The 27,734-nt window shown below is 62.7% G+C and overlaps 2 protein-coding genes and 1 long non-coding RNA gene across 8 annotated transcripts; 2 read left to right on the top strand and 1 right to left on the bottom strand.

Moving 5' to 3' along the window:
• Positions 1 to 3,697, top strand: C17H19orf25 (chromosome 17 C19orf25 homolog). 2 transcript variants are annotated; one of them, XM_047530277.1, is made up of 3 exons: positions 1 to 396; positions 517 to 573; positions 1,761 to 3,697. In XM_047530277.1, the coding sequence occupies exons 1-3, from the start codon at positions 267 to 269 to the stop codon at positions 1,985 to 1,987; spliced, it is 414 nt and encodes a 137-aa protein (XP_047386233.1). In that variant the 5' UTR covers positions 1 to 266; the 3' UTR covers positions 1,988 to 3,697. The 2 variants fall into 2 exon arrangements, with proteins under 2 accessions (XP_047386233.1, XP_047386234.1); XM_047530278.1 differs by lacking the exon at positions 517 to 573 and having other exon boundaries at positions 2 to 396.
• Positions 3,660 to 26,766, bottom strand: Apc2 (APC regulator of WNT signaling pathway 2). Of its 5 annotated transcripts, XM_047530253.1 has the most exons (16): positions 22,953 to 23,125; positions 21,630 to 21,686; positions 20,287 to 20,445; positions 20,079 to 20,169; positions 19,807 to 19,987; positions 18,911 to 19,019; positions 18,691 to 18,807; positions 18,261 to 18,338; positions 17,974 to 18,072; positions 17,094 to 17,484; positions 16,505 to 16,600; positions 13,274 to 13,413; positions 12,801 to 12,878; positions 12,555 to 12,671; positions 12,104 to 12,318; positions 3,660 to 11,146 (listed from the first exon to the last, which is right to left on the bottom strand). In XM_047530253.1, exons 2-16 carry the CDS (start codon positions 21,669 to 21,671, stop codon positions 6,109 to 6,111), a joined length of 6,951 nt encoding a protein of 2,316 aa, XP_047386209.1. In that variant the 5' UTR covers positions 21,672 to 21,686; positions 22,953 to 23,125; the 3' UTR covers positions 3,660 to 6,108. The 5 variants fall into 5 exon arrangements, with proteins under 5 accessions (XP_047386209.1, XP_047386212.1, XP_047386207.1 ...); XM_047530256.1 differs by lacking the exons at positions 21,630 to 21,686; positions 22,953 to 23,125 and adding an exon at positions 26,661 to 26,766; XM_047530251.1 differs by lacking the exons at positions 21,630 to 21,686; positions 22,953 to 23,125 and adding an exon at positions 26,317 to 26,417.
• On the top strand, positions 11,432 to 23,450 carry LOC124967872 (uncharacterized). Its single transcript, XR_007105625.1, has 5 exons — positions 11,432 to 12,967; positions 18,324 to 18,415; positions 18,512 to 18,960; positions 19,821 to 20,175; positions 21,679 to 23,450. It is a non-coding gene; the product is annotated as an uncharacterized LOC124967872 (long non-coding RNA).
• Positions 26,767 to 27,734: the final 968 nt, after the last annotated feature.

The following is a 27,734-nucleotide window of genomic DNA, read 5'->3' as shown; positions in this document are numbered from 1 at the left end:
TCCGACCGGAAGCGGAAGTTGTGGCGGTCGAGGCGGCTCCGGCGCTTGCGGGAGCTTTCCCGGGCGGTCCCGAGGTTGGCGGCCCGGGCCTAGCGGAACCCTGAAATCCCGGGCCTCGGCGTCGGACGAAGGGAAGGCCAGAGCTCGGCGGCCCCGGAGGGCTCGGGGCCGCGGCGGATGCGTACGGTCGTCGGGGCAGGAGGAGCGGCCCGCGCCCAGCGAGAGGTGGACGCCCGGGTCAGTGCTCCCTTCTCCCGCCTCCAGGCATGGGCTCCAAGGCCAAGAAGCGCGTGGTGCTGCCCACCCGCCCAGCGCCCCCTACGGTGGAGCAGATCCTGGAGGACGTGCGAGGAGCGCGGGCCCAGGACCCCGTTTTCACCGCGCTGGCCCCGGAAGGTAGAAGGAGCGAACGGGGGAGGGACAGCCCCTGACCCCAGCGGTGGAGGCGGGTCTGGCCCGGTCCTTGTCCTGTCTGAGCGTCCCTCTGCTCATTCGTAAAGTGGGTGCATTCTCCAGGTGTCCAAGACCGCGAACCAGGCCTGCAGCCAAGCTGCCCGCCCGCTGCCTGTTCTGGTAAGGCCAGGGAGCTAAGAAAGAATCCCCCCGCTTTTTTTTTCTTGCTGGGGATGGACCCCCAAGGCCTTTTTGCACCCTAGGGAGACGCTCTACCACTGAGCCACATCCCAGACCACGCGTTTCAGTGAGAGCATAGTTTAAGATACATGAAGGTGATGTGAAAGCATTTTCAGTGTCCATAAATAAAAGTTTGGGTACCCAGCCAGTTTTCCACGCCTGGGCCAGTGGCTGCTCTCACGTAGACAGGCAGGAAGTGGGAACAGACCTACAGAACTTTGGGGCACTCCTCGTGCCTGCACCCCTGTCATCCCAGCCACTCAGGAGGCTGAAGTGGGAGGGTGGCAAGGTCCAGGCCAAACCTGGCAATTTGGTGCAGTCCAGTGGAAGTCCCTTGCCTACCATGTACAAGGCCCTGGGTTCCATCCCAGCATACACACAAAAAAGTCATGGGCTGAGGTGGACCACATTCAGTGGGCTCACTGGAGAGAAAGGGCATCTTCTGCTGGACTCATCCCTCTTTGCATCTGACCTTCCCCGCTTATTGTCCAAGACACTGGTGAAAAAGTGACTTGTAACCAAACACTAGCGTTCCCTGGCCTGTGCTGGGTGTCGGAGCTGGAATCCAGATGGGTACTGGGCAGGACAGATGAAGGTCAGGAAGGAGTGGAGTTCTTCAACCCTGCAGCCATGCTTTGCACCTCCTGGGAGCAGGGAGTTTATGTGCTGTTTATGTGAGGTGCTGTGGGAAATGGGTCTCCACATCCTCAGTTCCAGAAGCACTGGACCCTGTGGCTGCACAGACACTCAAGGTGGCTGCAGGAGCTGGAGGGACAAAAGCAGTCTGAGGGCAGAAATGGGAGCCACCAGGGAGCCCCACCCAGCTGCCTGAGTTGAGCTCTTCCTGTGGCTCTGTCCCCTGACCTCATCTTTTGCCAAGGGGTAAGCCAAGAGGTCTCTCCCAACCAGGGAGGGAGCCAGTAGCTCTGTGCCCTCCTGCCTGGGAGACCTGCATCTGCCAGCTGCGTGGCCTTGAAGCTCTGTGGTTTTAGAAAGACCCTGCCCTGCAGTTTGCCTGGTGAAGATGCAGACCCCCACACGCGGGCTGCCTTGTGCGAGGAGGCTCACAGGCACCAACCTGTGGTTTGGGGCTCCCTGGTGAGTGAGGCTTCTGTGTCCATTCCCAGACCCACCAGGCCCCTCCAGGAGGACTGAAGACCCTGATGATCAGCGAGAGCAGCTCTACCAGCAGAGCCGGGCCTATGTAACCACAAACAAGCGGCTGCGGCAGGCTGGGGATGAGCTGAGGCAGAAGTGCGAGGACCTCCAGTTAGCTGGACAGGAGCTGGAGCAGGACATCAGCCAGGTGACCTGGGCAGCGCTTCCAGGGACCTCAGCCACCTCCTCGAGCTAACCAGGGCCTGCAGGTCTGGGGCAGCACCCGATGCCACCCACTTCTGGCTCCTCCCCAGGGACCTGAGCGCCCCAGGTTGGCATTCCATGAGGGCCCAGCACCTGTGGCCAGCCCTGCTTTTCTCCTTCACTCTGGCAGCAAGAGGTCATGGTGTTTCCCCTGACGCTGGACTGGTGGGACCTACTCAGTGGTCTTGGCTCTGCCTGGACAGAGGATGGGGAGGTTGGATGCTCTCTGGAGTTCTGTCCCCTCCACTCACAGTGGCCCCTGGTTGGAGCTGAACTTCTGGGGCAGTGGCACCTCCTCACTCCCCCAGCGTAGGGGAGTGTGCTCAGGGCACTGTGAACCTGGTTTCAGGTATGCGTGCTCCCCAGGAAGGGCCGGTCCATCTGTTCAACTAGGTCCAGGTGCCTGGCCAGAGGTCAGGGTGCAGGACTGACCTGTTGACTGTGTAGCTCAGCCAGATGGGCTCCCGCCCTGCATCACGTAGCCCGAGGGCCAGCCTGAGTTTCTGGTCCACCTCCTTCCCATTTGGAAGCTCCTGCCACAGACCACAGTGATCTTCACAACTACCCTGGCTGCTGAGGTCACTGGCCCCAAGAAAGAATCCCTGAGACTAGCCACACTTGGACTATGTCCCTGTGGTCAAGGGGATTTTTCTGGCCACTCCACTGCCCAGAGTCTGGCTGGGGTCTTTAGGCCCTGTGCCCCATCCTCGTGGTCCTGTCTTCTGGGGGCTGTGGAGGCTGGGTAGGAGAATCTTGAAAGGGGTGTTCATTCTGAACAAACAGGCAGAGACCAGAGGAACTTGGGCCTGGGAGAGGTACAGAGCCAGGCCCCCAGCCTCCCCACCAGCCCCCAAGGATGAAATCCCCTTTGCAGCTGACTGGCTGCCCAAATGGTGCCTCTGAGCCACTGCTGCCCAGGGACCACGCCAACTCGGGGGTGCACACAGACATCCTCAGGGCTCCTGTTTAGGGTTCTGAGCGTGGCGCCATCACAGTCCTGCAGGGTGGCTAGAATCACCACTGCTCCTTGCCCTCTCCACCCTGCACACACAGTTCCCCAGCAGACAGGCTCTTTCCTGAACATCAGAGGGGTTTCTCCCAGTAAAGGGTTACTGCTTAAGCCAAAGAGACTTCCTAACGAGAAACGATCTGGTGGGGCCCAGACTAAGCCTTTGGGGCTTCTCACGGATCACCTACCCCAAAGCTTTGCTGCCTGGCCCACTGGGAGTGGAGGTCTGGTCCTGATTCCCACCATCCCTTTCCCACACACCTCTGCCTAGCCTTAGCCGGCCTTGGCATGTAGGCCAGCCCAGCACCTTCCAAGGTGCTGGTTCTGCATGTAGTACTGTTTTGCTGTGATGGCCCTGTCCCACCAGGGCCTGCCCAGACCCCTGCCCTGCCTCACACTGGGACTGGCAGCCAGGAATTGACATCCAGAAACAAAGGCCCAGGCGAGCCAACTGCTGGGAAGCTGTCTCCATGGGACCAAGGCAGTTCGCCAGCCCTTCCCTGTCCTGGAATAATCACCCTCACGCATTGGTCCAGCTTCCAGGACCTGACTAGAGGTGTCCACTCAGCATGCGGGGCCCTCCTGTGGTCGACCCGGAAAGCCCTCCCCCGCCTCACCCCGTCCTGGGCACAGGAGCCACGGCAGCTGAGGGCGACTCAACAGCACAGTTTATTAAAGGTGCAGAGAAGCAGACGCCAGGTGGGGCACTGTCTTTCCGTCAGACAAATGGCTTCACCTGTGGGTGGGCAGGGTCAGGCTGAGCTATTTACACGTGCGGAATGCTGTGCCAGCCTGCCGCTAGGATCAGGGCTGGCCAGCTGCGGGTTGCGGGAGCGAGGTGGAGATGAGGTAACGGTGACATCTGGTTCAGCACCCAGTGGTGGTCATCACCCTTCAGCTGCGGGCCCCTGTCTTCAGTTCCCTGGGGCTGGCCCGGGTGATTGTCCATGCCATCAGCTGCCCTCCTGGAAGCCGTGCTGTGTGCTGGCTCTTGCTCCCACCTCCTGCCTGGACAGAAGGTTGCCCTGGGGCTGTTCCCCCCTCTGAAGGGGACAAAGAAGGCAAAGGTGGCCTCTTGGTAGGGGACCCAGCAGGAAGTAGTGGCTGGCAAGAGCACATGGCCCCTTGTGAGCCAGCCGCCATGAGAGCTCTGTCCGGGCTGGGAGCAGCACTAGGTGCCCCCATCACAGTGGCCACTCTGCGCCCCTGAGAGGTAGCTCTGGAGTCTCCCCAGGGCCCATGTGGAGAGACTGAGGCACACGTGGCACGGGTGGTGCCCGGGGTCTCACAGTGCATGGCAGCCCCGGGGCTTCACCTCAGGTCTCCAGGGACCCTGGCCTTTCAGCTGGGCAGGCTGAGGTCTGTCCATCGCTGTCTGCTCACCACTAGGCCGTGTTGGGGCACAGCTGGCCTGTGGCAGGTGTGAGTGAGCAAGCAGGACAGGCAGAACTAGGGCTCTGAAATGGCAGGGGGAAGTCCCCTCCCTCTCCAGGCCAGCACACTCTTGAGACTTGCCTCAGCCTGGCCTGGCCTGGCCTGGCCGGCAGTGCCTCCAGCTCCTGGGGCTGGCGCTCCACCTCTAGGGTTCAGGGGTGTGGCCATCCTGCCGGAAAGCCCATGCGGGGGTTGGGGCGGTGTCTGCCAGCTCCATGTCTCCCCCCCTGAGCTGGGGACTGGACGAGAAGGGATGCTGGTGCCCTTCAGAGTGCTTTCCACCCAACTCTCCAAGCCCTCCCTGCAGAAGGGACTTAGAGTCAGCCTGTGGGACAGCACCTACCCCTGGAAGCCCCCGCCACAGGTGCTGCAGCAGCAGAGCCTTTGGCAAAGAGCAGCTTCTTAGAGTCAAGGTCCTGCAGGAAAGAGGTTGCTGGCTCTCTTTGCAGGAAGATGCCCCAAGCTGATGGAATGCAGGCCCCCTTGGTGCCTCTGCACAAACTGACCCAGGAGAGACTGCCCACGTCTCCTGAGACTGGTCTCCTGGGGGACTGTTAGCTTCTCTCTGAACACCAGGCAGCTGAGGCTGGATGGAGCAGCTTTGGACCCCCAGACTCCCTGTCTTATCTCCCTTTACCCCATCTGGCACCTTGGTGTCCAGGCCTCATACTGCAGCCCAAAGCCAGCCTTGACACTGGGCTCATCCTAGGGCCACACACTGCATGCATAATGGAGGAGGAAATGGAAGGCAGAGCAGCAGGGGCAGGAGTCCTTAAGGATGGGTTCCCAGTGACCGCCTCTTCAAAGCACAGGTTTGTAAGGCCCCACCTTCCTTCAGGGGCTTTCCCCAGCCCCGGTCCCTCTGTCTCATCCACTAGAGCTAGTCCTGACTCCACCGACCCCCAGGCCCACCCAGTTGGCAGCCCAGCTCCTAGAGAAGTGGAAAGGGCCCGAGGCTTGGCAGTGGTGGAGACGGGTCAGCCCTGCCCCGGCACCTGCACCAGAGCCTTTCCTGTCCATAGTAGGCCTGCCTGGCCTGCGTTGTCGTCCCCCAAAGGTGCAAGGGTCAGGGTGATCTGGCTGTCTTGCTCTCGTGGCAGCCCAGAGCGGCTGCTCCGGGCTTCCGGAACTGCAGTCTTTCTGTGGGGCTCCCCCGCAGCTGGGGCTCAGTGCAAACAAACCCAGCAAAGCCGTCATTAACAAATTACCAGAAGGGGTAATTGCTGGCTTCATCCTGCACAGCAGATGTCTTGGCCCCATCCGGCAGGCAGTCAAGCCACCCGCCCCCGGTCGGTCCCCACACCTTGGGAGACACTGTCTACCTCCTGAGGACTGCCCAGGTGCCGAAGAAGCCCCCTGGGAGCCCCAGGGCGGTGGCTCGGGGAGGCGGTGCTTGAGGGTTGTGGTGGTGATCCGCGGAGCCGTTTCGGTCCGCCCGACTTGGGCGGAGGAGCCCAGCATGTGCTCAGTGGTCGGGCCAGCCTTCCCCAGGGAACCCCGCGGTGCACAAGCAAGGTCCTGCCCTAAGAGGCTGAAGTGAACTCGGACGGAGGCTCTGAGGGCGAGGCGGCGGTCCTGCACAGCCTGCTCAGCGCACCTACAGGGCGGACCACGGGGCAGCCCGACTGGGCCGCAGGGCCGGAGAGACTTCTGGACGCCCGCCCAGGCCATTATTCCAGGAGGTTGGTAGGGGCGGTGATCGCCGCTTTCTCTACAGCCGAGTCATTGGTAGCTGCCGTGGCCATGGGGCTGGGCACGTAGTTGAAGGGTGGGACCCGGGCGGCGCGGCTGGGGGAGCCGTGCCGGCTGGCAGGGAAGCCCCCGACGGTAACCCCTGGGCCCTCGTGGACGAAGGGTGCCGTGGCAGATGCCTTAGCGGGGCCGGGCACGTCCACCTCACCACCCTGGGCAGCGGCGCCGCCGCCGGGAACCTGCGGCGGCTCCCTGCTCTCCAGGCTTGGGGAGGTGCTGGAGTTGGTCTTGGGGGCGGCCACCTCTTCCGTCTGCACCACCGCGTCGCTAGTCTTGCGCTGCGGGGTGCCAACCGGGCCTTCCTCGGGCGAGGCACCCCTGAGTGGCAAGGCGGTGGCCGGCAGGGTGCTACGCAGGATGTGCGGGACGTCCTCGTCCCGGATGCGCCGCCACGTGGTGCCTGGCGCCGCCACCCTGGGCAGCGGCCTGGCCTCCCCGTCACTGCTGCGGCGAGTGGCGTCGGCGGGGGCGGGACTCCGGGCGCCGCCGCCGTCGGGCCTGCGGGCCACACTGATGTGCGGCAGGGAGGCGTAGCGCTTGACCGCCTCGGGCCGTGCGGCAGGCGTGCGCACGGGCAGGCGCGATGGGCTCTCGGAGCTGGTGCGCCGGGGCGCGCGCGGGCCAGGGCCGGGGCCGGGGCCGGGGCCGGGGCCGGGGCGCGCGGCGGGGGCGCGCGGTGGGGCGGGGGGCTGCCGCGGGGCCGCCCGCAGCTCGTCGCAGCGCGAGGAGCAGAGGAACACTGCGGGGAGTGCGGGCCGGCCGCGGCGGGGTGAGGCGCCTTGGGGGACGGAGGCTGCGGACTCCGCCGAGGACAACTCTGAGCGGCGTCGACGCAGCAAGCCTGGCGACTCCTTGATGAAGGTCAGCTGCCGCCGGAATCCCGAGCGGTCGGAGGACTCACTGCCGCTGGAGCGGGCGGAGGCCACGCGCACGAGGCCCAGGCGGCCCCCGCGTGCCCCGGGGCCTCCCTCGGCTGCTGCCCGGCTCCTGGGGCCTGGCTCTGGGGTTGCCCTAGCTGGCGGCAGCGGCCCCCGTCTAGCCGGCCTCTGCATGAACGGAATCCGCACGGGCGACTTCTGCGTCTTGTGTTGCTTGGCCAGAAGGGCCCGAGCTGGCGTCTTGGGTAGCGGGGTAGCCCCGGGGCCGGGCAGGGGACCTGCGGCGGAGGTGGCCAGAGGGGACTTCCTGGGCAGGGGCTGGGAGGCCGGAGAGGTCTGGGAGGAGCTGGAGGATGGGGTCTTGGCAAGGCGGGCAGGTGGTGTGGCACTCCTTGGGGGTTGGCTTAGTTCTGCCGGCTCTGAGATCTTACCAGGTCGGTGGAGGCTCCGAGACCGCTGCTGACCAGGGCTCGGGGCTTTGGCCTTGGCTTCTGGCTCTGTGGGGCCAGGGTTCCCCATCTTCCTTGGTGTGGCACGGGGTCCAGGGACACCTTTGGGCTGGGCTCGGTTTGCGGGACTGGGCACATAAATCACTGTGCGCCCCCGCAGCACCGCGGGCTCTGCAGGCAGAGTCTTCTGAGCATGGTTGGTCTTCGCAGGGTCTCCAGGTGAGCGGGGATGCCCACTGCTTTTGCTTGTGGCCAAGCCCCGTTTCTCTGGCCGCTGGGCACTGCCTACCTTGGCCCCTGCTCCAGGCTGTCTCCCCTTCCTGTGCTTGGAGGGCGGTAGGGTGGGGCCCCCTGACAGCCCAGACACCAGGGACAGGAGGGAGTCGGACTCTGAGGAGGCCTCTACAGTGGCTGCTGCCGCCGCCTGGTGCAGCCATGTGACGATGGAGTTGGCCCCATCCTGGATGGCTTGCCACTCCACACTGTCCAGGTCGGAGGCTGGGTCTGAGCCGGCCACCTCCTCAGTGCACTCCCGCGGGACCTCTGCTGGCCGCACGTCCAACCGGGTAGCTCGGGGCTTGCGACGCCGAGGGCCTGGGACCTGGGGCCGGCGCCGAGGCATGGCTGAGCCAAGGCACCGCGGTGGCAGCTCCTCCTCAGCCCGCGGGCTTGGGGAGCTGTCTTGTCCGCGGCTCCGGCCTGGGTCCTTGGGGCTGGCAGGCTCCGGGCCGGGTGGACCACTGGCTGCTCGCTCACAGGGCTCGGGCTCACTGAGGGAGCTGGCAGAAGAGCTCAAGGAGTAGCAGGGGGGCGTCTCGTCGGCGATCAGCCTGGGCTGGGTCCTTGCAGGTGGTGGGACAGTTGAGGGGAGCTTGGCCAGGGCCAGGCCCTCCCGCTTCAGAGCCCGGGGTATGGCCGACGCCCTCTGGGGGGGTGGGGCTGTGGCAGCCGGCTGCGGGTCCTCTTCAGAGTCGTAGAAGCAATACACAGCCTCCTGGGTGGGCGTGGTGAGGCACAGCGACTGCAGGCCCCCATCCCCGCTGGACCCGCCCTGGCGTGAGCCCTCTCTGTTGGAGCGCGCACTCCGGGGCCTGCCGAGGGGCAGCTCCAGCCCTCCCCGATTCCTGCCGGTACCGCGGGACTGCTCTGTGCTCTTGCCAGTGCTCCCTGCTTTGGTCTGGCGGCCTGCTGCCTGCCTGGTCGGGGCAGCACGACCTGCGGGTTTCTGCCTGTCCGCTGGCCCCCTAGGCTGGGCCCTGGGGGGACCCTGCAGGGTCTCATCGCTGAGGGAGGCGGCACTGGAGAAGTTGACGGGGGTGCCCTCAGCGGAGTCGGTGCCAGAGTCGTCATCGCGGGCGGGGGCGGGCACCAGCATGTAGACTGGCACTGGCAGTGCGCGGCGGCCGGGCACCAGAGCCGAGGCCACCTTGCGGAGCCGGGCTGGCACGGCTGCCCCCAGGCACTCCCGCAGCAGCTCCAGCTCCTGGCTAGCGGCCGCGCGGGCTCGAGAGCCCCCTGGTGCTGGCCCTTCCAGGCGACTGCTGGCCTCATCCCGGCGGCGGTGGCCCCCGGCTCCGCCTCGGTCAGGGCAGGCAGGCGGTCGCAGCCTCAGCTCCACGTCCTGCTGGACGTAGAGCTCATGCAGGGCCAGCGCGCTGAGGCTGGAGGCGCAGGAGAAGTTCTCGTCCGGCTTCTCCACTGTGAAGCGGACACTGCCCGCGTCCAACTCAGAGGGCGGCCAGCAGCGCTCGCGGCAGTCCGCAATGTCCAGGAAGCGCTTGACGTAGCTCTCCCACTGCAGGCTGAACTGGCTGGCCTCGGGCTGGCCCGACGGCACTGGGGGCGTCTTGCTACGGCTGGGTGGCATGGTCTGCCCGGGGCTGTCGGGCAGCTCGCTGGGGCTGACGGTGCCGCTGCCCAGCCCACTGCATGGGTCACTAGGGATGGAGCTGGCAATGGAGGGGCTCTCGAAGCTGCCCAGAGAGCTCACGGAGCTGCAGCGACTCAGCACCAAGGGCGTCTCTTGCACACAGTTCTCTGAGGAGCTGGACGGCGTGGCATCTTCCACCCCTAGGCCCCGTGCCCGGCTGCGGTGGGGTGCTGGGATGGCCACTGGCAGGGAGGTGGACCCAGGCGCCCCCCATGGCCCGTCCAGCTCCGCCTCCCCAGGGCCAGCTTCCTCCAGCCCCTCCAGGGAAGAGTCACTATCATCCAGGTTGCCGCCCTCACTGGGGCCAGGGTGGCCTGCCGAGGACAGTGAGGACAGTGAGCTGCAGCGCGAGAGGGACAGTGGCCCCTCCTGTGCCACCAGCTTCTGCAGCACCTTGCTGGCCATGGGCGTTGGGGCCACCAGCTTCTCGGGCACCGTGCTCAGGCTGTCTGCTGGCATCCAGGCCTGCTTTCGAGCCCCTGGGGAGGCCCCTGGCTGGGCCAGGGGCCGTGGGCCCACCCCGGCTGCCCCTTCGAGCAGTGGCACATGCTGATAGGTGGGCGACAGCTTGATGGTTCTGATGCGCACGTCGGCCGCTGCAAGATCCCTGGCGGGCAGCTCGGCCTGGCTCCCCGGCAGGTTGAGGTCCAGCCGGCTGGGCCGGGCCTGCCCTTTCAGTGGGTCCTCTTGGTGCTCGGCCAGTGCAGCCAGCGGGCAGGGCTGCAGATGCTCCCGAGGGCAGTACCCGTCGCTGGTGCTGCCGCTGTTGAGGCTGTCGTTGGAGAGGCTGGCGTGGGCTGCCTTGAGCCGCAGCAGCGGGTGGGCCCGGCTGCCCGCCTCCCTCCTCCCACCCTCAGGGACCCTGCACGGCGAGCCGGATGGGGCCCGGCCCTCCCTTGGCGCCTCCTGCCCGGGGTCCCCAGAGCTGAGGCTGAAGCTGTCATCGGAAGAGGTGTGCAAGGCAGAGATGTCCTCCACCAGCCGGTCGATCCGCGCCACTGCCAGCGCCAGCTTGGCTTTCGCTTTGGCCGCCACGGCCGCCTCCCCACCAGCTTCCTTCTCAGGCTCCCGGCTGCTGTGGCGCAGGGGCGGGGTGCGGGCCAGGGCCTGTCCTTGAAGAAGGGGGCTGCCCAGGAACAAGGACAGCACAGCTGGGCTGGCAGGCTCTGCGGCCGCCGCAGTGGCCGCCAGGGAGGGCGGGTCGTCGTCATCGAAGCAACCCGAGTCGGAGGCATAGTCCTGGGCCAGCCCGTCCAGGTGCCGCAGGGATGGCAGCGGCTTCGTGGGGGCGGGCTCGGGCTCCGGCTCGGGCAGGCCCTGCTTCTCCAGGTGACCCAGCGCCTGCGCCAGGTGCCTGGTGTCCAGCTCAGCCTCCAGAGCCCGCTGCTTCCGCACGTAGAGGCTGGGCACGCAGGTGCCTGGGGAGATGGCCGTGGCTGCTGCCTGGTACTTGGCAGGCCTGTGGGCCAGCAGGTTGCGCAGGGCGGCCGCACTGCCCATGGCAATCATCTTGTGCTTGGAGTGCACCAGGTTCCGCAGCATGCCCACGGCGCCCAGGTCCCACAGCAGCTCCTGGTCACGCGGGCTGCGCGCCGAGAGGTTCCACAGCGTGCCGCAGGCGTTGCTCACGATGGTCAGGCTGTGCGAGGTGAGGTGCTGCAGCAGCGTCTGCAGGCAGTTGTGGTCACGCAGCACCTGCCTGCGCGAGAGCATCAGGTCAGGCCCGCAGGGCCAGGAGGTGGCAGGATGGGGCAGATGGAGGTCTGAACTGAGAAACTCTGAACTTGACCACTGAGCCCCAGCCCCAGCCCTGTTTTGTATATTTAATTAGGCAAAGGGTCTTGCCAAGTTGCTTAGCACCTCAAAACTGCTGAGGCTGGCTTTGAACTCGTGACCTTCCTGCCTCAGCCTCCCCAGCCACTGAGATTACAGGCGTGCGCCACCACACCTGGCCTATTATTAGTATTATTTCTTAAATATTTACTTATGTTATGGAGATGTAATTTATTAATATTATTTAACAAGTAATGATTTTTAGTATTTTAGTACAAGCATGTCCCATGCAACATTTGTAATATATAACTAAAATATATATTTTGTTTTCATAAATAATAGATAGTATTCATTAAACAATAAATATTTTGGAGTGGGGGCATAGCTCAGTGGTAGAGGGCTTGCCTAGCATGTGAGAGGCCCTGGGTTTGATCCCCAGCACCACAAATAATTAAATATTTTGGGCTGGCACAGTGGTGCAGGCCTATAATTCCAGTGATGGGGAAGGCTGAGATGGGAGGATGCAAGTGTGAGGGCAGCCTCGGCAAATTAGTGACACCCTCAGCAATTTAGTGAGGCCCTGTCTCAAAGGAAAAATTTTTAAACAATAAAAAGGGCCGGGGATGTAGCTCAGTGGTGAAGCACCCTGGTTTAAATCCCCAGTACCCAAATAAATAAATGAATATTTCGTTTTAATGCGGAATGTCCTGGGTTTAGTAAACTTAATAAGCATCTTAGCGTGAGTGTATCCCAGGTAGCACTGGGGATGTAATTGCACCGAGCAGTTCCTCCCTGGGACGGATGCGCACGCCTGCTGGGGAGACCAGTCACCTAGAGCGGCTCTGCGCCCCACCCGCCACTGGCCTGCACCCTGCACGCTGACCTGTAGTCCTCCCGGGTGGCGATGAGGCTGGACACGTTGCGCAGGATGCCGCCGCCACTCTCAATGACCGCCAGGGAGTTGCCCTGGCACCGGTAGGTGAGCGTGCTCACCAGGAAGCCTAGGGCGCCATCCACCTGGCAGATGGCTGCCTTGTTCTCCGTGCTGTGGGCGGACAGGTTCCACAGGGCGCTGAGCACGCTCTTCAGGGTGGACTCCTGGGCACGGGTGGGCGGAGTCAGCACGGCCACGCCCCTGCCTCCCCGAGGCAGGCGGGGGAGGTTTCCAGGAGCAGTAAGGATCATAAACTCGGCTCCAGGGCCCTCTGAACCACAGGGCTGGCCCCTGCAGGTCCAGCTGTGGCTGGACCACGGCCTGAGCAAGGTTGGCTTGACCCACCCTGGACAGGCCAGGGCTCATTGCTGGTGGCCAGTGACCCCTTCCCCGTGCCCACCTTAGAGGCCCGCAGGACACACTGCATCAAGGCGGTCATGCTGCCGACCTCCCGCAGCACCTTCTTGCTGTTGATGTCCGCCCTCCAGGACAGGTTGCGCAGGATGCTGGACACCACCTGGGGCGGGTTGAGGGCAGACACGGTGGGACCCAGGCAGGCACATCCCGAGCCAACCTGGGGCCGGAGCAGGTAGAGAGCAGGCCTGCTGGCCCTGGCCCTGGGCGTGGCCACGCATGCCCCACCCACCTGGTGCAGCTCCTCACTGTCGGAGTCCAGCTGGGCCACGATGGCCTCCATGCAGCCCCGGCGGGCACACAGGGTGGCCTGTTGGGGCGACACAGGACAGTCAACCTCACAGCCACCAGGCAGGGCCATGAGGAAGACCCCGTCCCCAGCTGCACCTCACTGCCAAGGTGAGTTACCCAGCTGTTCAGGCAAGGAAACGAGCTCAGGGGGTGCAGACAGCAGGCCTCCCAAGGCCCCTGCTCGGCCAGGAACACAGGCCTCAGGCAGCGTTGGCGGCCAAGGTGGGGAGGACCCGGCCAGGCCCAGCGTGCCCCGCATGGCCTGGCCTTCTCTGACCTCTGTCTCCCCATCTGTAAGTTGGGAATGACTGTCCTTTCCCCTCAGGACCATCTTAAGGCTGGGGAGGTGGGGAGAGGCCCAGGGGGTCCCTGGAACCCTGACCAGGGAGGCGACGCCCACTGCCCCCTCGGCACCTTGTTGGCGACATCCCCGAAGGTGAGGTTGGTGAGCGTCATGCCAGCGTAGCGGCGCAGGGCCAGGTTGAGCGGGTCCTGGGTCCTTTTGTGCATCTCATAGTCCACCTGCAGGAGTTCGGCCACCGCCTGCAGCCCGCCTGCAGGGACCCAGGCAGGCTGGCCAGCGCCCAGGGCCAGCCCTCACCCCGCGCTCCCCAGCCACCCAGTCCTGGCCTCTGCCTCCCCGTTCCCGACCCCAGGGCAGCCCCGCCCCTGCTGACAGGCTGCGTCCCAGGCCCACACTACCACGCCTGCCCATCTGCCCCGGGCCAGGTCGCAGAGGCTCGGGGCGGGGCCTCCGCGGCCTGCTCTGCCCTGCCCTGCTTGGCAAGGCTCCCCGCTCCCAGCCGGCCGCTTCCTCCGGGAAGCCTCCCTCTCCCAGAGAAGAGCCAGGCCGGCAGGGAGAGCCGCCTCCGGGCACCGCGCGGCGCGGTCCACCGGGAAGGCAGGCCCCACTTCATAGAAGAGGAAGTGGACGTGGGGGACCGTCCCTGCCAGAGTGCAGAGGAGACTGGCCGCGAAACAGCCCTCGCTGCCTCTGCTCGCGGGGTGAGGAGCTCCGGTCACCCTCAGGGCTGTGGGGACAGACTTTGGGGAAATAAGTTAACAGGAAATGAGTTCCTACAAACCCCCCGGGAAAGGTGAGAGTTCGGCAGCCCCGCCATGCACTTGGACAGGCGGCGCGCTGGACTCATCCGGAGGACCTGGCAGGAGGGCCAGGCAGCTGGTGCGGGAAGCGTCTGCCAGGGAGGTGAGAGGCGCGGTGCGATGGCGCAGCCACACGAGTGTGCAACAAACACGCCGAGTTGCACACTTAGATGGGGAAATGGCTATTTTATGTTATGTATCACAACCTCCAAAATAAAATACATGTATTCTCCGTTGGGATGGGGGTGCTGCTTCTTAAGCCTTTATGATCCTTAATCTGGAACTCTTACTGCAAGGAACTGCAAGGAACACACATGAAGAAAATACAAATATGGAAAAAGGCCTCTGAACGGGGCTGTGGGTGGCACCGTTATTGCTGGCACTAACCTAAACATCCAGCTCTTGGAGATTAGCCTCGTGTGGAATCCTAAACAAGGAGGGTAGATTCTCACCCCAGTGACAGACAAGTGTTGGTCTCAGTACCCTATACACTCATATTTTTTGAGGATCCCAACGAATTTGTTATGTGATCTATGACCCTCAATATTTATGGAACTAAAAATTAAGATAGATTATAATGAACCCCAGAACATACAGCCCAGTTGTTATCAGAACAGGAATTCCCAGGGCTGGGCTGTGGCTCAGTGGTAAAGCACTTGCCTAGCATGTGTGAGGCACTGGGTTCGATTCTCAGCACCGCATATAAATAAAAATAAAATTAAGGTCCATCAACAACTAAAAAAAATTAAAAATAAAAGAATAGAACCTCCCAGAAAACCTTGCTGAGCACACTCTTAGCAAGAGAGAGCAGTATAAAGGAAAGTCCTGTCTCCATATTACTACCTACTAGGAACCCCAGGAACCCCAAAGAACCCCACTTTTAGAAATGCCCCTTTTTGTGTGTGTGCTAGGGACTGAACCCAGGGGTGCTTAATCACTGAACCACATCCTCAGCCCTTTTTATTTTTTATTTTGAGACAGGGTCTTGCTAACTTGCTAAGGGCCTCACTGCGTTACTGAGGCCGACTTTGAACTGTAATCCTCCTGCTTCAGTGTTCCAAGCTGCTGGGATTACAGGTGTGTGGCACTGTACCTGGTGAGAATTTTAACAGCTGAATCATAGACCACTGTATTTAGCCAGTCCCCTACCATTGGACACTCAGTTATTTCTGGTTTTCTGGCTTTATTTAAGTTGGGTATTGCCATTGTTTTTCGGCAACTTGTACATCCCAGCTGGAGAAGGGATGAATGATTCAAAGGGTGAACAGACTTATCATGAGTCTGACGTTGCCAGATACCTCTCCAAAAATCTCACCCCAATTTCCTTTAACCACAAGATTTTATGGGCTGGGGCTGTAGCTTAGTGGTAAAAGTGCTTGCCTTGCACATGCTAAAGCACTGGGTTAAAGCCTCAGCACCACATAAAAATAAGTAAATAAAGATTTCCATCTACAACTAAAAAATATTTAAAAAGAAAGATTTTATGAAACACTCGGATGTTTGAACCACCTGCAAGTGTAAAGTAGTATCTTGCTTTGTAAAATAGAGTATGACTGAGAGGCCCTTGGGATTTCTGACCTTTGATATTTTCTGCTGTTTCCATTAATGTTCTTTTCTTTTTGCAGTGCTAGGGACTGAATCCAGGGGTTCTCTGCCACTGAACTTTTGTTTTATTTAGAGACAGGGTCTCACTGAGTTGCTTGGCACCTCACTAAGTTGTTGAGGCTGGCTTTGAACTTGTGATCTTCCTGCCTCAGCCTCCTGAGCCACTGGGATTACAGGTGTAGCCACTGCACCTTTTTTCTTACTTTCTTTTATTTTCTTTCTTTCTCCCCGCACACCCCCAATGCTAGGGATGGAATCCAGGACCTCATGCCTGCTGGGCACATGCTGTCCCACTGAGCCACACCCAGCCCTACGATTACTCTGATATGGACAGAGACAGCATTGTAATGCCCTCAGAAGTAAAACTCAGGCTGGAAAAGTGGCTCAGTGGTGGAGCACTTGCTTGGCATGCGTGAGGACCTGGGTTCAGTCCCCAGCAAAACAGGAAAAAGAGAAAAGGAAGTAAACTGCTCAAGATCAGACCCCCTTGGGTCCCAAGTGCCCACATGTTGCCCAAAGTCACCTGGCAGCTTCAATTTTGTGCGCTGCTTGGGGTCTTTTATCTTTGGGCTCTGTCCACTACCCGAACCTGAATCCCAGGACAATTCCCACTGAATGCCCACTCTGGGCAGAAGGAGGCCCAGAGGCCCCTGGCTAAATGGGAAGGACAGTGTGACGGCAGTTACCAGCTCAGATGCAACCCGGTTGTTCCTGAGTATTCTTTTCCCAAATTGTCACAGGCCCATGAGGCTCATGGGGACAAAGGGCCCAGAATGACTGCTTACCCACAGCAGGTGCCTTGTGACCCCAGGGAGGTTCTGTCCCTCTCTGGACCTCAGTGCCCAGCTTCAAGTGGGCGCACACCATGATGCAGCCTTGGTTTGAGAGTGGACCCAGCCGCAGGAGGGCTCCTCAGAGGGGCACAGAGACACTCACCTAGCTCGTTCATGGCTCGGCGGTATTCCTCATCGAAGGAGAGCTTCATCACGGCACAGGTGGCCTGGCAGATCTGAGGCTCGATGGGGACAGGGGCTGTAGACAAAGGAGGGATCAGAGGCCCCTCCTGGGTTGGCCCCTGAAGGTCCCGCCTGGTGCGGTCTCTGCTGCACTGGCCTGCAGACCCAGGAGCATGGCCAACTGCTGAGTGCTGGGCACTTCCAGATCAACTGCTCCCAAATGCAGAAGAGGTCGCCTGCCTCCCAGACCTTGCAGAGGGAAATGGGGGTCGCCTGGCGGCCACAGCGTTTCACTGTGCCTTTGTCCTGTGTTAGTTTTGCCATCAGCTTCAGAAAATAGGAATCAAAATGTGCCCCTGACCTGCATGGATGATCCGCCCTCCATCTGCAGGGTCTCCGCTGAGCAGTTACGAGCTCTGGGTGCAACCCAGTTGCTCCCGAGTAGTCCTTTCCCAAATTATCACAGGCCCATGAGGCTTCCGCCTCTGGCACGAAGAAGGGGCGCAGCCAGTGGTCCCTGGCATAGCGTTGCTGCGGTGTGCTGCCAGGACCCGTCTACTTGCACCTACCGCTGCCAGGGCCGCTTCCCTCAGGCGCCGCCTCCCGCGCCTGCAGCCAGTCCCAGCAGGTCTCGCAGTAGGCCCGGATCTGCTCCAGCACGTGCAGCACGCGCATCTCCTTGCGCGCCAGGCCCTGGTCCGGCTGTGAGAAGACGATGTTGTGCAGCGCCGCATTGGCTCGCATGCGCGCGTCCTTGGCGCCCGGCGCACCAGGGGTCCCTGTGCGACTCCCGGACCCTGCCTCGGCGCCATGGAGGATCTGCAGGAGCAGCGGCAGGCAGCCTGAGCGGCGCATGGCCACGCAGCTCTCGGGAGAGCTGGACATGGCCAGCAACGTTCGAGCTGTGTCCTCCTGGTCACGGGTAGCCAGCATGGACAGCAGCCAGAAGACCACCTCCACCTGTGGCGAGGACAGGGCACAAGGGCAGGGTCATGGTGGGGACCCAGTTCCCTCCCCAACCCCAACCAGTCCACCTGCCCGCTCTCTGCTGGGTGATCTGTAAAGAAGCTGGAGTCCTATGACCCAGGCAGGGGCGTTGCTGGTGAAGCCACACCCCTCCCATCTACAGGCCACCAAACACGACCCTGGGTGTGGACAAGGGACATGGGGACACACATTCTGCAGAGAAGCCCTTGGACCAAATACCCATCCCACGGGCCTCCCTGGACAGTCGTGCCCGCAGCAGCTGAGGCGCCAGACAGAGATGCCACCTCACCAGGCCTGCAGGACACACGCTGGCCCTCCAGTTTCACCCCGAGTGCCACTACAGAGTGACTCTCCCGCACTGCACCAGGGGAACTGGATGGATACGGGGCGGGCTCCGCGTGCTGGGTCCGCCTCACGCCGACCCGACTGGCTGCCTACCCCTCGGTCTCTTCCCCCACTCGCCTTGCTGTTGCCCGGCTGAGGGTTGCCGTCCTCAGGATGCGTGGGGACCTCGCTGTCCGGGTCCTCCTCCACCGGCACTGACTTCACTGCCAGCAGCGCCTGCAGGGAGCACACCAGGCCTGGGGGTTCAGTCTGGGTACACCCCACCAAGCACCAGACTGCTGATGCCATCTTCTCCCGTGATAACGTGGGTGGGGCTGCAGACTGATTCCCGTGCTGCAGAAAGGAGCTGGGGGTCCCCATGCAGCCTGGAACCTCTGGGGCCCTGGCTCCACTCGTCTGGGTACCTGGGGCTCTGTCTGCTGCACCCGGTCCTGTGCTTCCAGCAACTCTTTATCAATCTGCTCCAGGCGCGAAGCACGGATCTGCAAGGGAGAAAACATGTTGCACCGAGGCGCACAAGGGCTCCCCCTGCCCCCCGCCCTGACTCCGCCTCCACCTGGTATGATCCCGCCCCTGGCCCTGACTCCGCCCTCTCTGCCCTCTCCGCCCCAGAACCCTGACCTTGACTCCGCCCTCTCCGCCCTCTCCGCTCCAGGACCCTGGCCCTGACTCCGCCTCCTGAGCCAGGCCCCGTCCTCAGAAGTCGGCTCTCCGAGTCCTCCTGGGGCACCAGACTCCGCCCATGGACGCAGCCCCGCCCGCAGTCATCTCTGCCCTCGGACTCGCCCACTGGCAGGCAGCCTCGCCCCCTCTGGAGCCGCAACCAGGCTGCACCTGGGCGCGCTGCACCATCTCGTCGGAGGTGCCGAAGCGCTCCTCCATCAGCGAGCGGATGTGCTGTGCCTCGAACTCCAGCTGCTGCCGGATCAGGTCCATCTGCATCGAGAACTGCTGGGAAAGGTGGGCGGGCTGCCTGAGGGGTGCCCGAGAGAGGAGCCAGGGTCTCCCCACGGCTCCCCTGCCCTGGGCGGCCGGGCACCCCTGTCCAGCTCACCGTCTCCACGTGCGGTAGCTCGTCCAGGCGCTTGGACAGGCCCTGAAGCTGTGAGTAATACCAGAGCTTCTCCTTCTCCTCCTTCTCGATCTCGCTTAACAGGAAGCACCTGGGGGGTGGTTCGCAGAGGGGGCAGCCGCTGTACATGAGGTGCTTTAGTTTTCATTTAATTTTCATCACTTTTGGGCACTAACCGTGTGCCACGATTAAGAGGCAGCATGGCCGTATCTCCGCCAGGGGCTCCCAGGACTGCGCTGGGGCGCAGAAAACGGGGAAGGAACAGAAGCAAATCCTCCCTCGACTCCGAGCCCTGGGGACCCCCTGGTGGGAGGGCCGGGACTGCGCCTCTAGACGCTCGCTCGTCTCCCTCCACCTCCCGCCGCTCAACTTCCGCCGAGGACCCGATTCCTACTTTGCAGAAAAGTCTGAAGCTGGGAGGGTTAAGGGACCTGACTGAGCTCACTCGGAAGCACACAGAGTCCAGGCCGCTCTGACAGTGCTCCACCTGCCCTCGCACAACAGCGAGGCCGAGCTGGGTCCCAGGCCCTGCCTGCTCTGCTGGGCCCTGGGCCCAGATTTCTTGGGCTGCGTCCCTCTTTCTACAAGGACTGCCTTGACTCACTCTGGCCCCAGGCCCGATTCTGGTCCCTAGCGACGCCTGCCTGTTGGGGACCCCTGTGGGGGCATCTCCCAGGAGCCTGTCCCTCTGCCTGGAATGCCCCAGCCTCTGCCCACTGCTGAGGTCAGCTGGGTGGGAGGAGCCACACTGAAGAGGGGGACGCACGCAGCTGTGGGGCTCAGCTGTGGGGCTCTGGGGGGGGGCCGAGGCCTTGGGAGGGTGCGGGGGTGCCTGGGGAGTGGAGGCGGTCTGGGGCCAGGTTCTCATGGTCTCTCACCGTTCCCGGTCCAGTTCCTCCAGCAACCGGATGGTGGCCCGGCTCAGCTCCCCGAAGCTGTCCTTGGATGGCCCGGAGCCGTGGACTGGGCTTCCCTCTGGGGTCCGGGGAGTGGGCTCTGGGCCCAAGGCGGGTGGCTGGAACTTGAGGTTGTACAAGCTGGCGATGTCCATTTGGAGAGCTGGGTGGGCAGGAGCACCAGGACGGAGGTCAGCGCCCCTCCTGCCGCCCAGGCCCCGCTGCTCTGGAGGAGGACCCAGCACACCGCTCACCTTTCAGCTGCTGCAGCACCTCGGTCTGCCCGGAGGACACCAGCACCCGGGCCTCCTGCTCCAGCTTGCCCTCTAGGTGTTTCAGGACCTCCTGCCGGTAAGGCAGGAAGCAAATCAGAATCTTGGGTTTTGTGCCCACCCTGTGAGATGCCCGGGGCCCTGCCTGCCCTCCCCTGCGACCCAGCCATGCCCTCCGTCCAGCCCCCACCTTCATGCCTGAGGTCTCCGTCTCCAGCTTGGACAGGTGGCTGGAGTTGTCCCGAAGCTCCTGCCTCAGGTGACTGTTCTCGGCCTTCAGGGCCTCCACCTGCCGCACCAGCTGCTCATAGGATGCCACTGAGCTCCTCATCTTCAGCTCCTGCAGCACCTGGGGCAACAGCATCAGAGGTTCAGCCTGGGTCTGGGCCTGCAGCCTATGCCCTGTGGGCAGCCGCAGAACTGTGCCCCTCCCACCCCATGCAGGGTGGGTCCCTGGCAGGAGGGCTGGCCTGGACCCCTACAGCAGGCCCAGGGAACCTGGGGGATGGACATTCAGAGTGACAACAGGAGATAGAGGGCATTCCATGGGTGTTCCGACACAACCCGACTGACAGGCCTGCCCCTCCACTGCCAGGCTCCTGGACACCTGTGCTGACAGCTAGACAGATGGACATTGGAGATGCTGATAGTCTAAACAGCAGATGGACTGGCCAGCCTGAGGCCACCAGACTCACAGACACATAGCTAGAGAGAGAGAGTTACAGACAGGACTCTCCCCTGTAGAAATGTGGCCTGCCAAGAGGCTGATAGCCAGAGCGGTAGGTGGACAGATCAGCTGGCCCAGCTGATGGACAGTAAGAGTAGGGTGAAGGGTGAAGGTCGCTGAACAATGCATAGGAAAGCCAGGGGCAGGTGTGGGGGGAGCCTTTTGCAGCCAGACAACAGGGCAGATAGCCCAAGCTCGCCGTGACCATCCCAAGGGTCTGGGACCTGGACCCCTGCAGCCCCGCGCCACCCCCATCGGCTGATCCAGGGTGGCTACCTCCCTGGCCCAGCAGCTTCCGCCAGCCCCTGGCCAGCCTCCCTGGCCCCAGAGCCCCACCCCCGGCTCTGCCACTGCCAACTGCTCCTTTCTGCCTCTGGCTGTCTTTCCTCAGGCTGGCCAGCCACCCCGCTCTGTCCAGCTGCCCATGCTGCCCCCCGCAGCTTGGCCCTGCTGCGGATCCATCCCGCTGCCCCCATCCCTTCCCTCTTTGTTCCCTTCCCCTCCAAGCGCGTCGCCCCCTCCTTCCGCCTTTGTCTGAGGAGCGCCAATGGCAATGCATCCCTTCCACGTCTCCTCCTAGGAGCCCTCCCTCTGCAGCGGAGCCCTGTCAGCCCTGCCGCTGGGGCAGCTGCCTCCCCTGCCCGCTGGCCGTACCCATTCATCACTTGCCGGTTCATTCTCCCTCTCCTCCTGCCCCCAGAACACCCAGTGCTGAGGTCGCCAGCGCCCAGCCTGGGAGGAGGGGTGGGGGACTCAGCCCCAGGTGAGGGATGTAGTCAGGCCTCCCAGCCTGTTTGACGACCTACTGTGTGCTTGGCCGTGTCCTCTGACTTCTTCTTCCTTGTCATGGTCCAGGGGTGAAACTGAGGCCCAGGGGCAAACAGACCCAGTGAGGAAGTGGACAGGTGTGAATGGAACCCAGACCCTCTGGGCGAAGTGCTTACAAGTCAAGCCCGGCTGAGCAGGAGGAGACCAACCCTGCTCCAGGCCTTGGTTTGCCCATCTGAGGGGAAGCCGGGCTGCCTGCCCATTGGAAGGGCTAGAGCAGGGTCAGGTGGGAGGGTTACGGGGCAGAAAGGCCAGTCAGAATGGAGACAGCCTGGGACCACGGCCTCACCCTGAAACTGAGCATGTCCCAGGCTCAGTCAGGGGGCAGCTGTGGATCCGCCTGGAGGGGCCACACAGATGGAGCCTGGGTCTGGCTCCAGCCGGGCCCTGGTGCCAGCCACCACACCATGCCCAGCCAAGTAGAGACAGAGGAAGCACAAAGCCTGGCAGAGACCCTCACCTGCACACCCAGACTCCTCCCCAAACTGGCTCTTCCCAGAGGGGCCAGGCACAGCCGGCACCCTCACCAGATGCCTGACCGCAGGGCATCAGATGCCACCCCAGCCCAGCTCTGCCCAGCTGGACCCTCTCCCCAGCCCCAACACTCCTCTGACTTTGGCCTCCCACAATCCACTCCTGCACAACCAGAGGGAGCTTTGAAAGCCACGAATCATAAGCCATCTCTCCTGGGCCCACAGACTTCCCTTGGTTCACCACTGCCCCAGGAGCAGACCCGCCTCCTTCATGAACACCTGCTCCCAGGAAACGCCGTGCTGCTTCCTTCAGACTTTTGAGCATGCAATCTCCTGCCTGCAGCGTGCTTCCTGAATGCTGCATCCTGTGCCTTCCTCCAGGAAGCCCTCCTGCCTGCCCCACACTGCCAAGTTGTCAGTTGGCCTCCTTGGGGCTTGAGGCCACCAAAGGGAAAGCACCAATAACTGGGGTGGATGCAACTGAGCCACCTTCAGGTCAGGGTGGCACAGGTGCAAAAGCCAGGCCCAAAGGGGCCCATATCATTTCTTTAATCCAAACCCCAAAGAGGTAAACCTGCTGCCCAGAAAGGTGTGGCAACACCCGCAGGGCACACAGCAGCCTGCCCAGACTCCCGCCCACCCCTTGCCTCCTCTCACGGGCGGCGTGGACGCCGTGAGTGGGTGTGTGCCGCTGCGGTACACCTCCCGGGACTCAGCGTGCCCTCTCGCTCCCACTTAGGAGTAAGAGGTTTGACTCTGCGCTGGAGGCCGGCAGGGGTGCGGCCCCGCGGCGGGGATCTGGTAGCCTGCCCTGCTGGGGGCACGCACCTGCTTACTTGTAGCTGAGTCGGCTGTGGCTCCTGGGCCTGGGGCCTCCTCCCTTCGCGCAGCTCCGCGGACCCCGCCGGAAATCCCAGCCTGGGGTGGCCACGCGCGGTCAAGGGGCTCCCGGACGGACAAAGCCTGATCCAGGCCTGGCCAGGCGGTGCCGCGGCTCCGGGCGCTGGGCGAGACCACAGCAAGCGGGGGAGGATGCGGGATGCGGGATGCAGGCGCAGCGGCCAATGGCAGCACGGGAAGACGGGCTGATGCCATGGCAACAGCCAATGGTGGCCCGGGGCGGGGACCCGCGACGGCCGCCGCGCATCGGGCCTCCACTGTGGCTCAAGGACTGCGTGTACGTGTACGAGGGGTGGGGTGGGTGAACCCCTCCCAAGGGAAGGGGGCGTCCCGGGCTCCAGGACTCCAATGTCCCCCTCATTGCAAGAAGAAACAGTGTCAAACCTGCCAGCTGCTGGAGACGCAGAGTTTGAGTAAAACACCAAATCTTGGTATTTTATCAGAATCCTGGTGTGTGTGAGGGGCAGGGGCAGCAGCCAGATCAGCCTCTGCGGACGAGCGTGTGCCGGGTGGGAGCCTCAGGCTGATGCTCCCCCAGCGCCCTGGCTGCGGTGGGGCAGGGCTGGAATGGGCAGGTATGCTGAGGGATGCCCGGAGAACCCTCTCCATGCCTCCATCTCCTCAGCAGAGCCTCAGTCTGTCATCTTCTGTGACAGTCCCTCAGCATATCTTTCCATCCCTGTTTCTGTCTCCTCCTCAGTCTGTCTGTCTCTGTCCCTCCCCCCACACTGAATTCACCCATAGTCTGGAAGGAGGCAGGGGCCAGGGCTGCCAGCAGCCCACCTCCAGCTGTGCCTGGCCCTCAGTGGGCCCCTGGTTTAACACCCAGAGACAAGCCTGCGGCTCCAGTGCAGTCCTTCCTAGTCCAACAGCTCTGGAAAGGAAAACGGGGTCTGGGGCACGCCTCTCTCTGTCGGTCTGGGGGGCAGGGAGAACCTCTGACCTCTCAGCCCTTAGCTTTCTTCTCTGTTGAGTGGGGAGGAGCCTTCGGGGGCAGGCAAGGAGGGAGGTCCGTACCTTTACAGGCTGCAGCAAGCCAGGGCACTGGGGACCACTGCTGTGAGCTGTTGAGTCCGAAGCCCCGGGTGCCCTGCCCTGGGCCGGCAATGCCAGCAGCCAAGTGGACCCAAGCCCAGGTGCATGGGGGGCCCTCCGGAGCTGGACACAGCTGCCCCTGGGCAGAGGAGTTCTTTCTGGAGGCTGGGCAGACTGCCCTGAGAAGGACGCATGGGGCACGAGATGGCCAGCTGATCAGGGGCAGGGTCCCAGGCTGGTGGAAGGTCAGTGCCTGTTCAGGGGATGGTCACATGTCTGCTGGAGTCACAGAGTGGAGGAGCAGTGGGGCTTGACCAGGGCCAGCCATGGAGGGTTGGGAGTAGGGAGTCCCCTGGCTGATCGTGGGGGTGCCCAGTAGCCCACAATGGAGCTGGGCTAGGCTGGAGTGGGGTGAGTGGGACATAAAACCAAGGACCCTGGTTTCAACTCCGCCTCCCTCTCCCACTGTGTCCTTGGACATATCTGTATCTCTCTCCTTTTTCTGGGGTTGAATCCAGGGACATTCTACCACTGAGCTACATCCCCATCCTTTAAAAAAATTTTATTTTGTTTTTAAATTTTGAGATGAGATTTTGCTAAGTTGTGTGGGCTGTTTTCCAGCTTGTGAACCTCCTGCCCCGGCCTCCTGAGTCGTTAGGGTTGCAGGTGTGCATCGCTGTGCCAATTCATGTCACACTCTCTTGTCTTTGGTGGAAACAAGTCCCACCTCCTCTACCCAAGCTCAGATGTCAAACTCCTCAAGGCTCTCTCAGACAGGGGTTGTGACGGTGTCCAGTGGCCATCCTCTCCTGCTACACACAGGGAACTGAGGCTGGGCCAGGAATCGTGTGGCTGGGGTTCCTGTGACCCTGGCCTCCCTCCCTGGCTCTCTCTCTCTCCTCTCCTCTTTGGGTGTGGCCAGGGCCTGGAAGACTGATGGTATTCGGGCTGAGGGAATACAGGGGCTGAGACCCCAAGGCAAGATGCTCTTGGTCAAACCTTTAGAACAGCTTCCCACAATCCTTAGCCCTATAGATCAGGAGCCACAGCCAGACGTGGGCATCACTGGACACTTTAGAACCCCAAGAGCCTAGGGACCCCCACAGTCCCTGGGGATCCCAGGCCCAACATCTGCAGGACAAGAAAGGACCCCCTCCATTGCAGCGTGTGGGACTAGGGGCCTTCTCCAATCTCTCTCCCTAGTGATGTGGGGTTGAGGGAAATTTTCTCCCCACCCACCTGACAGCAGCCCCAGCATGGGATACTTCAGGGGTTGACTCAGAGTGTCATTGAGCCTCCCGAGTCTGACCTCGGACTGTTGCTGTCCCCTTGGTGCCCAGTCCCCTCCCATCTCCTCTGTGCCAGGAACTTGGGACAGGGTACCAAGTAGGGGCAGAGGGAGGTTGAGAGACACAGCTAGCAAGCCCAGGCCCGGCCGCGGGCTGCAGGACAGGGCCCTGACAAGTGATGAGGCCTGCCCCGGGGGTGGGCAGGCGGGTCGACGCGCACTCTGAAACCGGACCACGTTGGTGGTCTCCGTCTTCCAGGCGCGAGTCAGCGATCGCGCAACTTCGTCAGCACCACGGATAGCTCCCCGGACCCTGTCCTCTACCGGGGTCACTGCCCGGTCCTCAAGCACCAACCTTGCTCCAGGCTTATGACCTTGGACTCGTTGCTGTACCCCAGCCTCAGTTTCCCCTCAGATGGGAGATATTAAACCGTAGAACTCAAAACAATCACGGAGTTGGGTGAACCAGGCCCGGTGCTATGAATATTATGTCAGCGTTGGTGAAGGTCCAAGTGGGTCCAAGTTCGGCGCCCAGAGGGGAAACTGAGGACTAGGGCGGTGCAGGGCGTGGCCAAGCCCCTGCATCCTGCGCCTGGTGGAGTCGCCATATCGTACGCCCCCGCGGCTGCACCCCAATGGGCCCTTCTCAGTGTGCACGCAATGGACAGAGGTCGCAGGGTCTTCCTGAGGCTGAGGACCTGGGTCCCCCGACAAGGCCTGCGCTTGCGCAGATCGGGTGTTGGGGGGTTCCCTGCAGTGCAGGGGAGGGGCTGTCAGCTGCCTGAACTCCACTGCGGTTTCCCTGGAAACCGTCTCCTGGGCAACTGCGCAAGACCCCCGACCCATCAAATCTCGGTGAGCTGGTCGATTAGCCCGTCGTTGGCGGAACTGCAGTACCGCAGTTTGGACCCCTCCCTGGTCGCGTCACGGACAGGACCCCCGAACCCGGCCCGGACCCCCGCACCCTACCTGGTCCCCGAAGAAGGCCGAGTGCAGCAGGCTCAGGAGCCCCAGGAGCCCCATGGAGCCGCGGCAGCCTCGGACAGCGCGCACCCGCCCCTCGGCCACAAGGTGGGGGCGGGGGCCGCGGCCGGGAGCCCTGCGCCTGCGCGGAGGCACAGCCGGGGAGGGGTCACTCCGCGGGGACAGGGCGGGGCTCTTCCCGAAAGGCGGCGAAGGCGGGGGCCCAGTGAGCTCTGGGGTACCTCGCTAGGGTGGGGTTGTCAGAGGTCCTTAGGAGGGAGACCCTCGTGGGCAGAGGTGTGAGGGCCCTGAAGTGTTGGGAGGGGGTCTGATGCGGGCCAGGCACTCACGGATGCGGATGGGGGACCCGCGGCGGGGAGGAGGGCTCCCACGGCGCCTGGAGGTCTTGGAAGGGCAGAGGGAGGATCCGCCCTGTGGCCCTGCTCTGCTCAGCCCGTGGACAGTCCCCGGGCAAAAGCTTGGGCAGCTCAGAAATTCGCCCAGGCCCTGACCCCGTGCTCAAGCTCATTAGTCATTCAGCAAACATTTGCTGCGCGCCAACTGTTTGCCAGGCTGGGAAAGCTGGGCGCTGGGCATGGAGAATGCCCGCCGGATGGGGGCGACACCATAGCAGAGAAACATTCAGTCACTTAAACATTAAGCACCCTCGGTGCCAGGCGAGGTGGCCACACCTACAACCCCAGCGTGCTGGGACGCAGCCAGTGGTAACGCGCCGCTGGGTTCAATCCCCAGAACCAAAAGAAAGAAAGCGACAAACCCCGCCTGCGTGTGCAGGTCCCCCTACAAGGCCCAGTCAAGACTCCTGCGCTGGGCAGCGGGGTAGTGGTGAGCGCCCGGGGGCAAAGCGGGAGTTGGGGAGGGGGCTGAGAGGCGCCCCGGAAGGGACCCGGATGTCTGGGGGAGGGGAGGTGGGCACGTGAACCCAGGCCTCAAGCATGGCTGCAAGTGCCCGGCCACTGAGGCCTTTGAATGGAGGGAAGCAGGAGCCATGGAGAGCTGTGGGCGGCACCCTAACAGGGCGGGGCGAGGCACAAGCCCAGGCCCCGATAAAGGGAGGCCATGCTAGGGTAGAAAAATGGGAGGGTAGGACCAGAGTCCAGTTCTCCCAACAGCACTCCTAGGAAAGCAAAGAACAAGTGGCTAGACAAACAAGGTGGTGCTGCCTTAGCAGGACAGTGAGGATGGGCCTCGGCGAGCAGTGCCAGGAGGCCTGTGGTCAGCATTCCTGGCAGACACCTACCGAGTGCCAGGGGGCAGAAGCGGTAGGAGTCCACAAGGGGAGGTGGGCAGGCGGGCTGCCAGGGTCATGCAGGACTCCAGTGCATTAAGTCCAGGACGAGAACTTCATGCTCATATCACGGAGGCCTTAGCCCCAGTGAAAACTCAGCTCCTGTGGCACGGAC

This window comes from Sciurus carolinensis, chromosome 17 (genome assembly GCF_902686445.1).
Source record: "Sciurus carolinensis chromosome 17, mSciCar1.2, whole genome shotgun sequence".
NCBI classification, from domain to species: domain Eukaryota; kingdom Metazoa; phylum Chordata; class Mammalia; order Rodentia; family Sciuridae; genus Sciurus; species Sciurus carolinensis.
Note: the sequence above shows the minus strand (reverse complement) of the source record. Positions and strands in the feature narration are given on the sequence as shown.

Bases quoted from the DNA above. Each gene is read 5' to 3' on its own strand.
- C17H19orf25 (XM_047530277.1), top strand. From the start codon at position 267: ATGGGCTCCAAGGCCAAGAAGCGCGTGGTGCTGCCCACCCGCCCAGCG. The intron at 397-516 runs GTAGAAGGAGCG...TGCATTCTCCAG, and splicing joins CACCGCGCTGGCCCCGGAAG to GTGTCCAAGACCGCGAACCA. The intron at 574-1,760 runs GTAAGGCCAGGG...GTCCATTCCCAG, and splicing joins CCCGCCCGCTGCCTGTTCTG to ACCCACCAGGCCCCTCCAGG.
- Apc2 (XM_047530251.1), bottom strand. From the start codon at position 26,370: ATGGGGCTCCTGGGGCTCCTGAGCCTGCTGCACTCGGCCTTCTTCGGG. The intron at 18,808-18,910 runs GTGAGCTGGACA...CACCTTTCCCAG, and splicing joins AGCTACCGCACGTGGAGACG to CAGTTCTCGATGCAGATGGA. The intron at 17,485-17,973 runs GCGAGTGGGGGA...TCCTCGCCACAG, and splicing joins CTCAGCCGGGCAACAGCAAG to GTGGAGGTGGTCTTCTGGCT.